Source organism: Dermacentor silvarum, chromosome 11, assembly GCF_013339745.2.
Source record: "Dermacentor silvarum isolate Dsil-2018 chromosome 11, BIME_Dsil_1.4, whole genome shotgun sequence".
Taxonomy (NCBI): Eukaryota; Metazoa; Arthropoda; class Arachnida; order Ixodida; family Ixodidae; genus Dermacentor; species Dermacentor silvarum.
This window is the reverse complement of record NC_051164.1, coordinates 80,033,655-80,051,845: the sequence shown is the minus strand read 5'-3', so window position 1 is coordinate 80,051,845 and position 18,191 is coordinate 80,033,655. Positions and strand designations below refer to the sequence as shown.

Below are 18,191 nucleotides of genomic sequence, written 5' to 3'. Positions count from 1 at the left end.
AGTGTTGTCTAACACAAACTGGAAGCTCGCTAAGGTCGTGCTTGTCATTGTGTAATGTCAGAGTCTGGAAGTAGCAAGAGGGAATTCAGTCCGGGAGGGCACCACTGGTCATCTTTGGCAAGTTTAATTGATCTTAACAGCTCCAAACTGAGCAGTGAGTGAGGGAGGCATCTCGCAAGCAAAAGTAGCACAAATCAAACATTCGAAAAATGGGTTGATACAAACGCAGATTAAACAAAATGAAACGTAAGTGACGTTCACCAAAGAACGAGCAAGAAGAATTGGAAGGATCAAGGTGCTTGTTTTTTGTAACATCCATACGAACCGAACAAAGAATAAAGCTGAGGAAAAGCATAGGGGAAATAAATTTTTTTTTCTTTTTGATGGATAGAATTAATTATAAATGCATATCAAATTTGCAATAAGCTTAATGTTCTTGGTAAATGAAGAGGGAAGCGGTAGGGGAGGAAGAGACAGCTTGCTGCCGGTGGACCTCCACACTGTGCATGTAGAGCTCTGCCAATTGAGCTCCGGTGGCCGCTGGTGTTCTGTCCACTACCTTGGGTATTCATATGCACGCACGAAACCTAGCCTTCTGAGTGTTAGCCAGTGTAACATCTTTCAACTGCAGGCATCGTGTATGTGAGCTTAGGAGCAGGCACTTGGCCACTAAATCTACAAAACGCTACAACAAGGCATCAAGTCTGCTAGAGTTGAGATCTTTGCTTTGCAATGAATGAGAAGACCAAGAAAGAAAAGAGCTTTCAGTAAGATTACCACAGCAGTTGACTGTGACTTCTAGACCACTTCCTGTTGCACCTGATAGTAATCACTGATGCTATGCCCTACCTCCACACTTGCAAAGATCTGTTGGTGTCATGCCTTTGCCATTCCTTTGGTATGCAAGCCAGCTCAGGTAAAAGAGTGCACCTCTTGGGCTAAAGGGTTTATAACAGAGTTAAGTGGGTGGTAGATTGACACCCTCCCCCATGTGAATACCCCTTCTTAAAGTATTCAAACTAGAGGCTCACTAAGGGGGCTTATAGGAAGGAATCATTTTTTATGTAATTTCTGGCAGACCTTCCTCGCACCACCCTGTTCACCTTGGTAGTGCAGGAGACAGCGTGTCAGTCTCATAATCCTTACACCCTCCACAAGCATGGAGGTCATATCTGCAGCTGCCATTGCAGGTATGTACAGTGAGGTCCACTGTTAAAGGGAACTGGCTTAAGTTATGCTAATGTGCAGCACAGGTATGTAGAAAGGTCTCAGTGTGATGAATCAAAGGTCATCTGCTGCAAAGCCAAGTGGTCTACAAAAGACAGAGGAAAAAAATTCACACGCGGTCTGCACTCATGTGTTTCCTTTAACAGTAGGCCGCACTGTACTGCCGAAGGCTTGACAGCCAATCTCTCTCCTATTTATGGGGACCCCGTTAAACAGTCGCCCTTCTCCAGGGGGAGGAACTGCAGCCCTTGATCTGTTACACGGTGCGCCCACCATTGAGGTGGATCTCTTTCCCGCTCGAATGCTCCCTATACGCGTGGAATCTGCTACGTACTGGATGACTACTACTACTTTCGCCCACTGCCGCACCGTAAGCCCTCCTCAGGCAGCACACCCTCTCTGTCCTAAACCCCCCCTGCCGTGATATGGGACGGGGTTGTCGTACGACTCCCCCTTCCCATTCCGTTGGGGGATGGACACGGGTGTTGTGGACGGCGAAGGCACTTAGACTTGCCCGCAGGGCCTGGTCTGCCTGACACGCGCCAACCTCCCCCTGGGTTTGTACCCATGAACTCTCAAGGGTACCTGCCACCGGAGATCCCGCCGGAGGCCCTGGAGTGCCTGGTGCCCACCATGCCGTACTACGAGCTGCCCGCGGGACTCATTGTGCCCCTGGTCAAGGTATGGGACTTTATACTGTGAACCTGTGTGGCTGTCACATTTGCGAGTACTGATTGTTATGACTTAGCACTGTTGTAGAAGATTATTGGATAAAACTAGGGGTGTTTGAGTAGTTGAAAATTTTCGATCGAGTGAATACCAACATGGCGAAATACAGCCTTGGGATATTGAATCAAATACAGATTGATTGGCTGAAAATGTGTCCTATGCTTAGAAGTGGTAAAACACTTCTAAACATAAAAAAGAGGAAGTGTGAGGAGGGAAATAGACACTTCTTTGAGTGCACTCATTGCCATTGAAAGCTTGCTTAACTGGGCAGCTTGAAAATGAGCATAAATTGAAACGTCATTATAGTGTTTGAAGTGGTCACCGATTTACATATGAGAATTCTCTTCCATGGCAGGGCAAGCTACATTAATTGTAGTAATCCCGTAAGTTCAGCTACAATTAGATATTCAAATAAATTCTTGTATGAAATGCTTCAAATTGAAACAGGAGTACTCAATTCGTACTTAGAATTTGAAATGTTTGCACTCCCTTAGATAAAGCCATGTGTAAGTCTTGAAAACTGCTACAGTCGAACCTGAATATATTGAATCTGAAGGGGATCACAAAAAAGTGTGATATATAGGTAATTCGATGTATGTATAAAATAAAAATTTTGTACAAATATCTTCAAGGGGATTTTACTGCTGTTCGTTATACACAATAATTCGTTATATGTTGGTTCGATATATCCGGGTTCGACTGTATTTTGTTTCACGTTCAATTCTGACATTTTGTATTCTTGTGGCTGACCTATAATCTACATTTTGTGGGACTGTACTTCATTTCATACATGGCAGGCAATGCTGCAATGGCTCAAACAACTTCTTTCATTGTTTGCATTTGCAACCGAAAAGTAGCGTGTCACACTGAAAAGCAAATGTAGGCATGCATTATGCAATTCACACCGTGTGGAGAACTCTTTATGTGGAAGTCGTTGCACACCTCAACTTACCACCAAACGAGCATAGTGGCGCGTTTCTGTGACATGATTTAACACAACATCCTCTGCGTACCGCTTTGTGTTCGTGACCAAAGCAAGGTATTTCACATACTGGTGCACAGAGGGGCATAAATAGTGTGTCATTTGATGTAAGCTTACGTCCACCAGCTGTCGTTCTTGTGCATAAATTAGTTACCCCGTAGAAGTCATCACAGACCAAAAGCGACTGCACTGTGAAACACACAGAGTGAGTGCACCACTTGCGTAGCTTCTACAGCACTGCCTGCTAAGTACCATATTTTTTTCCCAGAATCCCAGTTTTCTCCCAGAATCCTGGTTTTCTCCCAGAATCCCTAGCCTCAAAGTCGCCCCCGCCTTATATGTGAGGCCAATAGATTCAGTTACAGTTTCAGTATGGCTGCACCAGCACTACATTTCCACTGATGCAGATGTTAGACAGCAGCGCAAATTATAACTAACCTTGGCAGGCAGGGCAGTACCATATTTTTGCTCGGACAACCTGCACCAAGAATTTGAAAAATTAACAGTAAAGGAAGGGTGCAGGTTATATGCGAAATTCGCCTTGAGGTCTTGTTTCATGGCAGCACGAATTTCACCTTATGGTGTGGCTTCATGGGCTGTGCACGCAGCCCTAAAGCCACACTTTAAGGGAATGTTTTCACCAATCCAGTTTTGTTTTCACCTAGGAATGGGGAGGGAGAGGACTGCCGATTATTTGGTATTTCGAGCAATCCCTGCCAAGTCACAATAATTCGTCGGTTACTCTATATTGCCTTATATTAGCGTGCATACGTAAGTTCTTTTTCTTGGGTCCTCTAACAAAGCACCCTCGCCTTATACTCGTGACTTCCTTATAGTCTTCATAAACATGGCAATGAAATGAAGTTATAGATGGGCCACTTAGGCTGCAAGTCCAGATGTGTCAGTGTAATATTTCATATATTAAAAAATCCAGATGTGTCAGTGTAATTTTTCATTTATTCAACAAAGCAATGTTATGCTTCACGTCCTTGCCTTGTTCTCTCAATGTGTGCATGCAGCTGGAGGACAGCGACTACAGGCCACTAGACCCCAAGGACCTGCGCCTGCCTCCGCCGGCGCCCCCCAGCGAGGCCCTGATGCAAGCTGTCGAGATGTTCTACAGTCCGCCATCCCATGAGCGGCCGCGTAACAGGTTAGTCCAACACTTTGGAGGTTCCACGCTTTTTTTGGGCAGAGGATTAAAGAGAAACTGGCAGCTTCAATTCCAATTCCTGCCAGAAGAGCAATGTTTTATCTACCACCTTCCTTCTCTTTCCTTTATTTCCTTAACCCTTTAAGAACGAGGTATAAAAATAGCTGAAGTAAATGCTTATATTTCATGAAAATGTGTAGAATACACCGAGGATAACTTCTTCATGATTTGATTGTCGAGCTAGTTGGTTCATGATCAGATGAAGACCACACTACAACGTGGGACGAGACAAGAAGGAGTACACATATAGCAGCGCCGTGTCTGTGTGCATGTGTTTACAGCAAGCATTAATCTCTATGCCCGTCGCCGTGTGGAAACGTGCCAAACCCGCTTATAACGAACTCAATAGTTCTGCTAAAAGTGGTCGTTATAACAGTTCATTGTATGTGGACTCGCATTCAAAACGCACAAAAGTTAAGAATACTGTAGCTGGTGTCGGCAGTTACGATTCGACACCATTTCCAAAAATATGATGTTCAGTACGTCCATTTTTGTTCCCGGCACTTTTCTGCACGTAACAGCAAGTTTCCGCAAAAAACGTCATCTATAGAGCGAAATGCGGCATCATAGTCAATTGTCTGTTGGCCTCTCCTCAAGCACGCACGTCATCTCTATCTCAGTGAGGGGTGGGAGCAGCTAGGCCTGTACGAGTTCTTCAAGGCCAAGAGCCAGCACGTGCGCAAGAGGCCCTCCTCTGACGAGGAAGGGGAAGGGAATGATAGAGGCCGTAGTGACCGGGAGGAGCAGCAGTCAGACCGGAGGGCCAAGGCCAAGGAAGGTGAGGACCAGATGCAACTCAGGGAGGACCCCAACCGGCGCAAGTACCGTGAGAGCAAGAGGTGAGCCGCTTTCCTTGCACTGTGCAGGATATTCGAAGTTACGCCGTGCCGTTTCTGTGCCATGGCTGTGCGACTTGATTTCTTTTGTATTGTGAAGAGTGTATACCCTATTTACTTGGTTCGGGTGCGTTTATAAATAGGGGGCACGTTACATTCAGGTGCATTTTTATTTTCTTACTTTAAACCTGCGAAAACTGGGTGCATGTTAGATTCGGGGGCTCATTAGACTTGGATAAATACTGTACTCAATTCTTGATGCGCCTTCGATTGTAACATGCTTCCCTGATTTCATACTTTAAAAACTGCAAAATACGGTACCCTTGATTGTTCTCTCACCAGATTTTCGTAGTAAACAAACACAGTCTGTGCAAACTAAAACACAAAATTTGCAGAATGTGCATGAAGCCTAATGAACTTACTGAGCGGGCACAAACAATGTTGCAAGCTCGCAGCCTCTGCGGCTGCAGTGACGGTTTGGATTGGATTGGATGTCAGCAATTTTCAGCGGCCCCGACGAAGTTCTAGCGCTTGCAGTATGAAAAAGCACGGCCTCTGAGACCAGGGGTGGTATTCTTTGGCAACCACTTTCGGAGAGACTTTCACTTTTGCAAGATTTTGCAAGATTAGTGGCGGATGCGTCGACGTCTGCTGGCGACAGCATTTCTGGCACAATGCCATGCACACTGTCGTAGCACAGTGTCAGGAACTCTGTCACCCGTAGATGCCGCCACATCAGTGCTAGTCTAGTGAAATCTCACGAGAGTGAAAGTATCTCCAACAGTGATTGCCCGAGAGCACCACCCCAGTTTTTATTACTCTGAGGTTGCTGAATGTGTGATTTGGACACAAGCTATAGGTGTTGTCTAATGGTGACAAGCTTTCAGCACTCCCAGAACTTTCCGACCTCCAGAGTACATGTCAAAGCTTCAAGATTTGGGGGTTGGATTTGGGTGCCACCTATTGCAATTTTGGTTTTGTACTTGATTCTGACGTACTTTACATACATAGTTAAGTAACTTCTTCCAGAGAGAAAATGTGTGTTAGTATATAGCAAATAGGGTACATCTTGAAACACTTCTGGTTCAACTTTAGCCCCAAATTTGAGTGATACATGCAAAGTGTTTTGTGAAAGGAGTTGGAAGCTAGACGTCTGGGTGTTTTCTCTTGGCGCCTGTACGTCATGTCATCATGATTTAGCGTGTTCACTTCTTTCGTTGTTTCTGACAATGTTTCTGACATCAGGCCTATTTTCCAAGTGGCTGAATGGCTGCTTTCCAAGTTTCCTGGACTTGTATTAGTTTGTGCTCTCATATCTGACATTCCGGCAGAGAGTTCATGCATGGAGTCCACATTTTGTGAACTTAACAAAACTTGCTGAATAATTGAAAATTCCTAACCTGTTCTACTGCAGTATGCTTTTAATGGCTGTGAAGGTGCAAGAAATGTGGTGAAAGTACTATCGACCAAATAAAGTTTACGGACCATGGGACCTCAGAAAACGCTAAATATCTGAGCAGCCTTTAAAGGTAGCCAGTAAAACTTTACATTACAATGTTGTTCTCATATACTAGTATAGGCTGGAAATGGGAATACCAGGCTGTGTTTTGAGGCTGCAATGATACTCAGCTTTTTGTCACAACCCTTGGTCCCTAAACTTTTTTGGTCAATAGTACATAAGTTGTCAATTGACAGAATTAATTGACAGAATTAATTGTAGGCACCACATCTTTAAACTAAACTAAGGTACGGTGTGTGCCTTAGTATGTTTATGATGGCTACAGCTTCGCTCTGATGCCTGCGTGTTTGACGTTACAATGTTGCAGCCCCCCAAGTGCAAAGCACGATGAGGAGCCCAGAAGAAAGAAGCGGAGTCGCAGCCGGTCGGAGTCCAAGTCCCCACCTCGGCGTAGCAGACGGTCAAGGTCGCTTTCGAGGTCGCACTCCCGATCGAGATCGCGGTCACATTCACAGTCTCCCTCAAGGCGGCGTTCTCCGGAACGCAGTCCGACGCCTCCTTCCTTCTTGTAAGTCTTTAATTATGCGTGCTTCAGCTTGTTCAACAGAAATGCGATACATATGTTGCAGATGACCTCTTTAGAGGCCAACTGCAACAAAATTTTGGGCCACATAAAAAGCCTAGTTTCAGATAGTATGTATGTAGAGCAGCCTCTGTGTAAACATTTATCTTTGAAATACAAGTGGACACATCACAAAAGGCTAGCAAAAGTAGACATTTTTTTATAATAATACAGCAGACTTTTGTTAATTTGACTCCGGTGAATTCGATCCCAACTGAAGGTTTCAGCCGGCACCGCTATGGGCCCACACTTTCATTATTTCGATTCTAATATTGGCGTTTGCCGGATAATTGGAATTTTACCAGTCAGCATGCATGCACCTGACTCCTATGGTGACCCCAATAGTGACAGCATTTACTGGCAGCATGTCTAAGCAGAGCTTAGGGGGCAGTGACTACAACTAATCTCCCGTTGAAAACGCCTATTTTCGGCCTGCCCTAGGCAGATTTTCAAGCAGTAACGGTTGTTCACAATGTCCGATTACAGTATTTACATGATTCTAATGCACGCTTTTTTTTTTTTTTCCCCAGGAAAATCGGGCCGAAAATTGCCTGCGCTGTGAAATTGGATATGAAACCAAAACCGCTTTCGTGATGTTTGTATTCTTTGCCGCATAACACGGCTGTATTGCGGCGACTGATTTTAGGAAACTGATTGCCATTGTGCAAATCATTTTTCTTGCTAAACAAAATCGGGTGCGCGTCAGCTTTCTACTTTGTTTAGCAATCGGGCAGTAATTGCCCGATCCTAGCACGCCCCCAAATCAAATGCGCGTCCACTTTCAGTGTGTCCAAAGTAGACTACTAACATGGAAATAACATTAAAGCATTTAAAAAAAAGTAGAAATGTAATGCACACCCGATACTCTAGCAAGAAAAATGGGCAAGGGTAAAATATTTGTTCCACATTAGCGGCCGGTTTCCTAGGTCAGCTTCGCTGCATGGTTTATAAAATTAACTTCGCCGCCATACATTAGTGTGACGTGGTAAAACGTATTATTATCGTGAAGGCGGTTTGGTTTCTTGTCCAATTGCACTGGGAAGGCAATTTACAGCCCAGTTTTATTTTTAAGAAATATGCACATTGTAATTGGGTAATACCGTATACAGACATTGTGAGCAATGGTTATGGCTTGAACATCTTTCCAGGGCAGCCCGAAAATAGGCATTTTCGACGAAAGATGATGTGTGTTCAACGCATGCACAGTCCCTTAAGCCCAGCCGAGACAGATGCTTCCACTAGAGGGGTTTCTATTGGGTTGGCCACAGGGGTCAGGTGCATGCGTGCTGACTGGTCAAGTTCGAACTATCCAGCGAGGGCCAATATTAAGATAGAAATAACACAAGTTTGGGGCAATTGAAATGAATGGATGCTGGCCGGTACCTTTGGCCAGGATTAAATTAATCGCAGTCAAATTAACGGAAGTCTACTAGGGGTGTGCGAATATTCAGAACTTTCAAATAACGAATCGAATAGTCACTATTTGTAAATACGAATATTTTTCAAATAGTTTTCGAATATTTGAAAATGTCAACTGCGCGTAATAAAACATAAGGTTGGAGAAAAAGTACAATTCTCATCCTTGCGGGCATAACATACGCATGAAACTAGAGAACTTACGTAGTGCAACAGGTTACGTAGTGCAACATGCCAAGTTGCAGGGATCATTTGCAGTTTCAGAAACGTCCTGTATATGCAAACCAACTGCTTAATTGTTCGTAATACTCCATTCGTGCATTTTGATAAACAACATGTCACATTTGATAATGCGCAATGTAATGAGAGAAAATTGCTAAGCTTATGAATACTAGGATGTGAATACCGTTCTACATCAATTGTGAAAATGTCTGCTCAGTATTCGAATCTTATTTGAAAAATATTTGATTCCATTCACTTGCACTAGTCGATTCATATTTGATTCAGTCTCAAACATTGCCATTTGCACACACGACATACGTCTACTGTATTGCACACCCTTAAAGTCTACTGTATATTCAATAGTATATACATACTAATTTATTACCAATTTAGCCAAAGGGAAATTTCTTTTCAGTTCACCTTTAAGCTTGCTGCATTTTGTTTGAAAACCATGCAAAAATTTTCAAGACATTGAGTGTGACTGATAAAAAAATGTTTACAGAATATGTCTGGTTTAGAAAACCACTGCTGAGAAGACGATTTTGCTATTGGTGGAGAGCACTGATTAATTTAGCATCTAAAGAAATTGGTTCATAGCCATCATGTTTAGTTTACATTTATAATAGGAGTGAAAGGTCTTTTGAAAGGGCAGGTGGTTTTTCGACTAAAATTGTAGGTTTTCTGCTGTGCATACAGGAAGCAAAACAATGGAGTGATAGCATTGCGTAGTGCCTAGAGATGACGCTGTGTCTATTCCCAGTGGTTCTTCGTATGGCGGCGACCCCAGGGATTCAAGGTTGGATGAGTCCAACAAGGGTCATCAACTTCTCCGTAAAATGGGTAAGGAGGCACGTCGCAGAGTGTCATACTACTTAATACCTAATATCTACTGAATAGTTATGTCTGTGAAGTTATCCTACTTGAAATGAGCACAGTGCAGTCTGTTGTATTAAAACACTGTTTGATAATGTGAAAGTGTAGGCTAGTTTGTTTTATTGCGATAGCAATTATATGGACACTCAAAAGCAGATTTCTGCCGTCGCCGTCGCCGTGAGGTTCCGTATGACGTCAATGGAGATGAAATCGTCACCGCGCGCCGAACGCTGTATGTGCGAGTGAAAGGGCGCGAGGGGCGCGCGCTTTCACGGGGAGTGAACGCACGGCGGATAACAAACGTGCGTTCTGCGCCGTGCTCGGTTAAGGGCTGCAGAAGTAGGCGTCTCTTTCCTCCTTTACAATCACCATATATGTAGAGCAAACGCGCCTTCCGACGCGCGAAAGGCCATGGGGGGGGGGGGGGGGCAGGCGACGTTTAGCTGCGGCACCAAGTGCCTATTTATATTTTATGTCCTCACGGTGTAGTGATGAAGAAACAGCACAACCAGAAAGAGTGGAATGAAGAACCTGACTTTTATTCGGCAAATCCAAAAAGCAGAGCAATAGTAAAGTGTATAGTGGCAAGCACGATCGTCGATCATTTAATCTGACCTCATAGTCGAATGGTTTCGCTATTTATACGTGTGCCGCCATACATTCTAAAGCAATTGCTGGTACTCGTACAGGTTTGAGATTGCACAACACTAGTATTTGCTAGGGGTGTGCGAATACTCGAATATCATCGAATAGGATCGAATAATTCGATTTGTGAATCGAATATCTTCTATTTAATTTTTTCTAATACAGTAGCGGACTTGTAATTTGGACACCGATAATTTAGACATGCTTGATTATTCAGACAGCTCCGTGGCACTGCCCATAGACCTAATGAATAAGGACGACCGAAATTTCGGACACCTAACAGCATGCTGTGCGATAATTCGGACTTCCCGATAATTCCGATAATTCGGAAAAAGTTATAGTTTTCGTCTTGATACATTACCGGCATGGTTAATGGCCATGTCACAGGCGCTTCCTTGAAAACGAAACAGGCAAAACCTAATCAATCTAATAGTCGCCAATGAAGATTCGGTGCATGCATTTACTGTACTTTCGTCTATCTGTAATGACAGCATGACAATAGTTGAGATACAGGCCGCGATGTAGTAGCGACGTGTTCCACTTGATTCTATGCCCTTTTTATCACCCAACGTTCATGGCCGGCTGATAACGTGTGCAGAGAGTCGCTCTGACCGCTAGCGCGAAAAATGTGAAAAGAAATAGCATAAAAGGCATTGCTAGAAAATCGCGGCCACGGATAGCTATGTGTTGACATGCTTGGGCCGTATACTTGGACGATCACTTTCGAAGATAGTTTCATTTTCGTGCGCTTGACTAGCATCGGACGCATTGACAATCGGCTGCGTTTCCACACTGTGATAAGATTGCGTGCTTTGCACTGTGCCAAGAATGCTGTCGCTCATAGGCGCCGATGCGCCTTGTGCTAGTCACGCAAAATTGAAGGTATCCTCGGAAGTGATGGTCCAAGAATATGGCACATCTTTTTTGGCCACTTGAGGATTAAACTCGCTTATTTTTGGGCGAATCCAGTATTATCGGTCGGCGATTGTATTAGGCAGATTTGGTGTAGAGACCTGCGCAGTGCCGCGTGTCGCATGCAAGCCTTCATGCTTGATGCTGCATAAGGGGGCGCCTCACTTTGTTGTTTTCAATGCAAAAGGAGCACCGAGTATGCGTGGACAAGTCCTGATTGACACAGTCGCGCGCTCACACAACACCCGAACACAGTGCCCGAATGACGCAATTCGTAGAGCGGCACCGTGTTGGCCAGGGCTGCCTTTGTCAGTACAAGGTTCGTTCAGGTCAGCAGGAGCGATCGAAACAATAATGCAATGCAGACAGTGAATAGCAACAAAAGCAGCACATAATTTGTAAAGTGCGAAAACATGTACACATATCGGGCTGTTTAGCTACCGGAAGACATGTTGGAAACGCAGAGATGAACTTGACGCTGAATTGACGCAGATCTATTTGCAGCAGTCACATGACACTCAAAAAGCCGACAAACTGCATCATAAACAAAAGCAAGTGTACAGGATGGGAACAAAGTTATTCACGGTCGCTATCCTTGCAAAACACCGTACAGCGACCTCTTGTTTCGACGCCATTCATAGACGTACATCAGTCTCTTTTTGTAGCTTTTTGTATCCATCACTAAACATAGCTTTCGATTGACATGGCAGACGTGAAAGTGCCATGCGACTAGTACGCTGAATGCCCCGGCTGCATACATTTGCACGGACGGCAGATGGATGAGGAGTGGGGGGGAATTAGCTGTGGCCCTTCCGATTTTTGACAGGTGGCAAATGACGCTGAACCTGACATTGAAAAGGTGCCTGCTCTTTACTGTCGTTTTTACTACCCCAACGATAGCGCACAAAGCGGTTATTGAGTCACGTGATGCGCTGTCCTCGCTTTCGTCTGTCACGCAGATTGGCATTAAGATAGCCCACCTGCCATAAAGATGGAAAAGCCCTTCTGTATTGTGGAAGAAAACTGGAAAGCAAGGCTTTCTATGCAATAAAAGATAGCCATAAAACACTAGTCCACTATTAAACTGAGCACCTCATTGGTATTCAGTACAGTAGAACCCCACTGAGACGTTCCTCGTTCGTCCGTTTTTCCGGGTATAACATCGTTAAAGTGGCTCAAAAAAGGCTCACACACACCTATGTATTAGAATCCTTTTTGATACGTCATTGTTCCCGCAAGTTTCCCGTGTACTACATTGTGACTTTATTGAATAATTACAAGAAAATATCAATTGTATTGTCTACAGTAGAACCCGTGATAGTTCTGCGAAAAGTGGTCTTTATATCAGTAGACGTTACATATGGACTTGCCCTTATAGATGCTAAAACATTAACAGCACTGAAGCTGGCATCAGCAGTTACAATTCGGCAGCACTTTGGTCCGCAAAACAGGTTTTCCGTGTCATTCTTGTTCCCTGTGTGTTCCCACACATAGCTGCAAACTTCCGTTATTAGAAACGTCCATCCAAACATTGAAATGCGGCACCGTGTAGCTGTTTCAAAACTGCACCCGGTTCCGATCACCTGTCTTTTCAAAACTGCAAGCTCAGCAGCCATTTTTTATTCGAGAGCTTGTGATATATTGGGCTGTATTCTGAAACGTTCCACTTCAGCGATATTTAGCCTAGGCGAAAGTCGCGTTCAATAAGTCAACCGGCTGCTTACCCGTGACGTCAGCATGCACTACCAACACGCGCACTAGAACGCTTCGCAAAACACACAAGATGGTGCACCGTGCGAGTGTAGAGCGGCTTGGGTGTGTTGTTTTCGAATGTATCGGCTGCAGTACGACACAGGCATGTTTGTTTATTCAATACATGTCGGGAGCACCCATTGACACCGCGACGTCAAAGTGACGTACACCGGAACTACTAGGTGGCACGACTTCTTTTCCGGTTTTGCTCAACCAGCCAATCAGCGCACGCCTGAAATCAAAAAAAGAAATTTCGCCCAAATGGAACGTTTCAGAACACGGCCCATTGTGACTCTGCTGCACAAGAGAGCAAAGCGTTCTAGTTGGCCGGAAGCGTAAACTTCGGTAACTACTGCGGCATGCCGCCATTGTGCGAAGGTCTCGGACATCATAGTCTCTGCATTACGACTGTGCGTCAGCCATACAGGAGCCGTAAAATTATGTTATCTATGTTGCTCCGCGGGAAAAAAAAATGCGGTGTTCGAAAGGTAAGACATCACCACGAACCAGTTATCAGCAATGGGCAAAGCGTAAACGAAGCGCCGCCGAACTGTGGTCTCCTGATAATTACTGCGCCGTTATCAGGAGATCACAGTTCAGCGGAGATCACCGACCCTTTTGAACATTCTATGGCGGCAGCGCGTGGTGCAAAGTTCTTGCCGACTCGGGCCACGTAGTCAGGAATGCTTGAGCAGCCGTGGTTCCCAAAGTGGAAAGTCCTAGATGGTCGTGCTAAATCGTTGAAACAGGCGTTACGCGCACATGGTGCTGCACGGACAATTGCACAAAAACAAGAGTGACGCCATCGTGGCATCCAATACTGCACCGGCGCACGCCCCGTGTTTATGCTGTACGCGCCTCTGCCTTGAAGACGCGTCTTGAAAACGCATGACCACTCGTGACCTTCGCGGCTTCCGAAGTCCACGCGAGGCAGTCGCTCGCTCATCTCGAAGGCCGTATTACAGTCACAGTTGGACGAGAGCGGGGCGCGCGCTGCCGTGCACCCAGTTTGGTTGCGCTTTCGTGCTTTGGCAGTTCGCGTGTGCCTTTTTTTTACCTCGACCCGGTTCGAAGCGTTCGTTGTATCAGTACGGCGATATAAAAACATTCCTTATATCTGGAAGCAGTTTCCATAGGGAGGGTCGGAAAATCGTAAATGCACTGAAATGTCGTCGTTATAACGGATAGATTGTTATATCTGGGATCGTTATAAGTGGGTTCTAAAAAAATCTAAAAGTAAAATGTCAACTGGCCACACTAGACACCCTATATCTGCGCACTTCCGACCACCACACCATGGCTGCTCGATATTGTGTGACTTCACCTGCACGACTGCGTGTCAGTATGGCCACAAAACCAACAAGAAATAGCTGTTTTGGTTTTAATTGCCTTCTCCTCGAAACTGAAACTAGCGAAGCCTAGTTGATGCAGTAGTTGCTAAACACACCCTAACTGCAGGGCAAGCCAAGCCAAGCCGCTGAGTGTTGAAAGGCTGCATCGGCTGCATTTGCTGTTTGTCGGGCGAGTTCCACGTGTCCAGCAATTTTAATTTGCGAGTTAAATATTGACACGATCCCGGCTGGCTTCTTCAAGCAGTTTCAAGTGGCACCAACTCCACCCTCGATGTCAGCACCGACAAGGGCGGTGATCACGTGAGGGAAGCGCCAGACAATGACTGTTGCAAAAAACCCGCAATCATTTGGCTATCGCAACTCAATCGACTTTGGTCGTGTTGCCAGGGGATGAAGATTCAGTGCATGCATTGACTGTACTTTCATCTATCTGTAGTGACAGCATTAGAATGGTCGAAATACGGATTGACCAGATCTAAGGCAAGCATTTGTGTGCGCAGCAGTGCATTGACACACTTTGGCCGTATTCTCGGCCGATCACTTTCGAAGATACTGCGATCCGTTGTGGTACCGGATGCGTTCACGGGGCGACAGTCATCCTGGAACTCTGCCAAGAGAGCCGTCGCTGGTAGACACCGATGCGTCTAGTGCTAGTCACACAAAATCTTGCGAAAGATAAGGTATCCTTGAATTACAGTCGAACCCGGATATATCGAACCAACATATAATGAAAAATTGTGTATATGGAACAGCTGCAAGATCCCCTTGAAAATTTCTGTATAAACTTTTTATTTTATATATCGAATTTCCTATACATCAAACTTTTTTGTGATCCCCTTCAGATTCAATGTACAGTAATATTAGTCGCCGGAGTCCCGAATGCCTGCACTATAAGCGGTGCCGCACTATAACCAAAATAACAATTTTATTGTGATAGCAATTATATGGATACTCCAGGCGCATTTCTGCCGTCGCCGTTGCTGACGCCGTGAGGTTCCGTATAAAGTCCAAGAGTGATAAAACCGTCACTGCAGGCTGTACACTATATGTGCAAGTGAAAGCGTGCGAGGGTGAGCCGGCGATCACGGCTCAATCTCACGCAAAAAAGCTAAGCTGGAAGGACGCGCGCCTTCTTTCATGTGCGAGTTTCCGGGGGGACGGTAGGGAGCTGGGAGGGTGCGTTCTACTCCGGGCGGCCGTGCGCACCCACCTGGGCCACTGTATTTTGAAAGCCATCTGCGACACCGGTACAGTCCACCATGCGACGTGTTTTCGCGGCTTAGTTCACGTTGATGTGAGCAGCCGCACAAAGGTCAATTCACTCGCTGCTGCTGCCGTGCTTCCTCACTATAGCGTTTTGACAGCAAGTTTCTGCAGTCATCAAGTGAGATGTGTTCATGTTTGCTTGAGCGCGCGTGACACCATGCTTTTTAATGCACAGAGAGCTGCGGCAGTGGATGCTCGCGCACCTCCGCTCTGCGCGAGCAATGCTGGGATGCGTAGCCATCGTGGCTCAGTGTGGCTCGGCGCGGCGGTCGAAACATAGGAACGGAGCTATTCACACACCAGCAACTTTGGAACATGCCCGACGGCACCAGACGATTGTTCGCCACCATGACGTCAAGCACTGCCAAGGCCGACAAGCACTTTATAGACGGAGACAAATGTTAAATGTTGTTAATCATGGTCTTACCTAACCTAAGAAAACATCATCCTATAGAAACTAAGTGAATCACCTTTCATGCACAAAAAAAAAATAAAAAATTCTGTAAATACTAATCAACGAATGTTTCTTAAATTTAATGTGAAGAATACCAGGACTTATTCATGAAGACCAGTTTTATAGTATATTGTCAGTCACGGTCTAAGCAAGCCTAACCTAACCTAACCTAATACGTGCATAATTTAAAGAAATTGGAGAAACCACTAGTCTTTTGAGCACAAGGGAAGCTTTACACGTATTAATCTATCAATGTTATCGAAATTTCATTGCTGGTAGCGATGTATTTTAACAATTGTCTGATGCAAATGGCTGACTGGCTCGTACTGACTCGCTGGTAATTTTCAGGGTGGGGAGGTGCTGGTCTCGGCGCAGCCGAGCAGGGCATTCAAGACCCAATCCATCCGGGTGACATCCGAGACCGGCAAGACCTCTACAAAGGCGTTGGGATCAACCTGCACGACCCGTACGAGAATTTCCGCAAGAGCAAAGGCCAGGCATTCATCAACAGGATGAAAGCGCGGACAGAAGATGTCAAGTGAAGATGTTGCATACCTCGACCTGCAACCATTGTGCAAACTCACATTCGTCACTTCTTTCTACTTGCCAGACAAGTTTCAGACTTTGTGTGTGTCCATTTGTTGGTGTCCCATCTAGAGGAAAAACCCCATCCCCACTTCCTCACCAGTTGTTTCATGTGCTTCGTCTTTTTAATTTTTTATGTCCATTTCCTGACCTGAATGCAAGGTGGGACTGGACTGTCATTGCTCATGTGACTTGAAGTGGATCGTGGCCAAGGCAAATGAAATGAACTGTGTTGAAACTCTGTACAAAGCAAAGCTGGCATTAATTAAATGATATTTCTGGGCAAATATTTTGGAGTTGCTGTTTTGCAATTCAACTTAAAAGAACATGACAAACCGTGCTGTGCAGTGTGCTAACACATGTAATTATTAACACGATAGTGCTAAGGGCCCCATGTCGCAGAAAATTTCGTGTCTGCGTCCGTCATTGTCATTGGGGCCCACGTTGGCATCCCATGAGCGAAAATTATTACATATATTTAGGTACATGCATGTGCCACGCCTTGTTATGACATGCGGCATGTGCGGGTTATATTGCAACACCATTCTATCACTAAAGTTGCTCATTCCTTGCTTTACATTCTTGACAATGTTATTCCTCAAAATTTTGAGAATGACAGCCCACTAACAAATGTCATGAAACAAAACACCTACGGTGCATGCCTTATAAGTTAAATCTTCGCGCACTTAAATATTAAAAGTGCTAAACAATAACAGAAACCTGAAAATGATGTCATTTTCTTGGCGCGGCTGTGCACTACCTCTGGGATCGGCCCACACAACAGGCCGTGTTTCTGCCAGAAAGCTCGCTTTCATGCATAGCGTTCGCCGCCAGCGTTTCCCGGTAAACATTACAGTTGCCGGGAAGTGTGAGAAGCAGTCAGAGATCTTTGAATGCTATCGCGTTCCACTCTTAAAGGCGAAGCTTAAGTGTCCTGCAAATTTTTTTTTAAATGGCCTTTTTAGCAACATCTGCAAGCATGAAGACATTTTACATCTGAGAGGCATTAAAGGCCAACTGCAACTAATTTTTGGATCGCGTAAGAAGCCTAATTTAAGATAGATCTAGACTGGTATTGCCCTCTTTGGTCTGAATTTAGATGAAGAGAAAATGTTTTATTAAGTGCACCTGAATGACAAAAGTAAGGGAAAATAAAGGAAGACTTGTCACTGGAGTTTTTGGCAAGGAAACAAGTTTTTTTTTCCATGAAGTGCCAAAAACACTATCTTGTGAGCAGCAATCATGATTGTGTGAAATATGGCCATAGATTACTTGAAAAAAATATTGACACCACCCAAGGCAGGTTATATGTGTTGTGCAGCAGGTTGGAAAAATATGCAGTGCAGAGACCTTGGCTCAGCTTGATGCAACGCATGGGCATTTGTGAAATTCCAGGGAGAGCCATATATCTGTGGAAAAAAGATTTACAAATTATGCAATTAGCATTACTGACACTCGCATTTCTGAAAAAAGCTTCATTGTATTAAGGCGAAAGCCTTGTATGTCTCATCGTTCATTCGACCTTCAACGTCCTTGTGTGAAAACCGTGTCGTCGAAGTGAAATCGTACACGATGATGACTCGGTGTAGTAATTCACTAACTACACCGACCCGCCATCGTGTCTTACCTATATTCAAACGCTCGTG

At 44.9% G+C, this 18,191-nt stretch overlaps 1 protein-coding gene across 14 annotated transcripts in view; it reads left to right on the top strand.

The window, feature by feature from the left end:
• Nucleotides 1-16,832, top strand: part of LOC119433045 (calcium homeostasis endoplasmic reticulum protein) — an 80,993-nt gene extending 64,161 nt beyond the window's left edge. For 13 of the 14 annotated variants that reach the window (XM_049658888.1, XM_049658883.1, XM_049658892.1 and 10 more), the window contains exons 17-22: nucleotides 1,748-1,908; nucleotides 3,958-4,091; nucleotides 4,772-4,990; nucleotides 6,814-7,014; nucleotides 9,467-9,546; nucleotides 16,309-16,832. In XM_049658888.1, coding sequence (XP_049514845.1) covers nucleotides 1,748-1,908; nucleotides 3,958-4,091; nucleotides 4,772-4,990; nucleotides 6,814-7,014; nucleotides 9,467-9,546; nucleotides 16,309-16,502 — 989 coding nt within the window. In that variant the 3' untranslated portion in view covers nucleotides 16,503-16,832. The remainder of the gene's footprint in view (nucleotides 1-1,747; nucleotides 1,909-3,957; nucleotides 4,092-4,771; nucleotides 4,991-6,813; nucleotides 7,015-9,466; nucleotides 9,547-16,308) is intronic. The other variant, XM_049658893.1, reaches the window with a different exon arrangement.
• The last annotated feature ends 1,359 nt before the right edge of the window (nucleotides 16,833-18,191 follow it).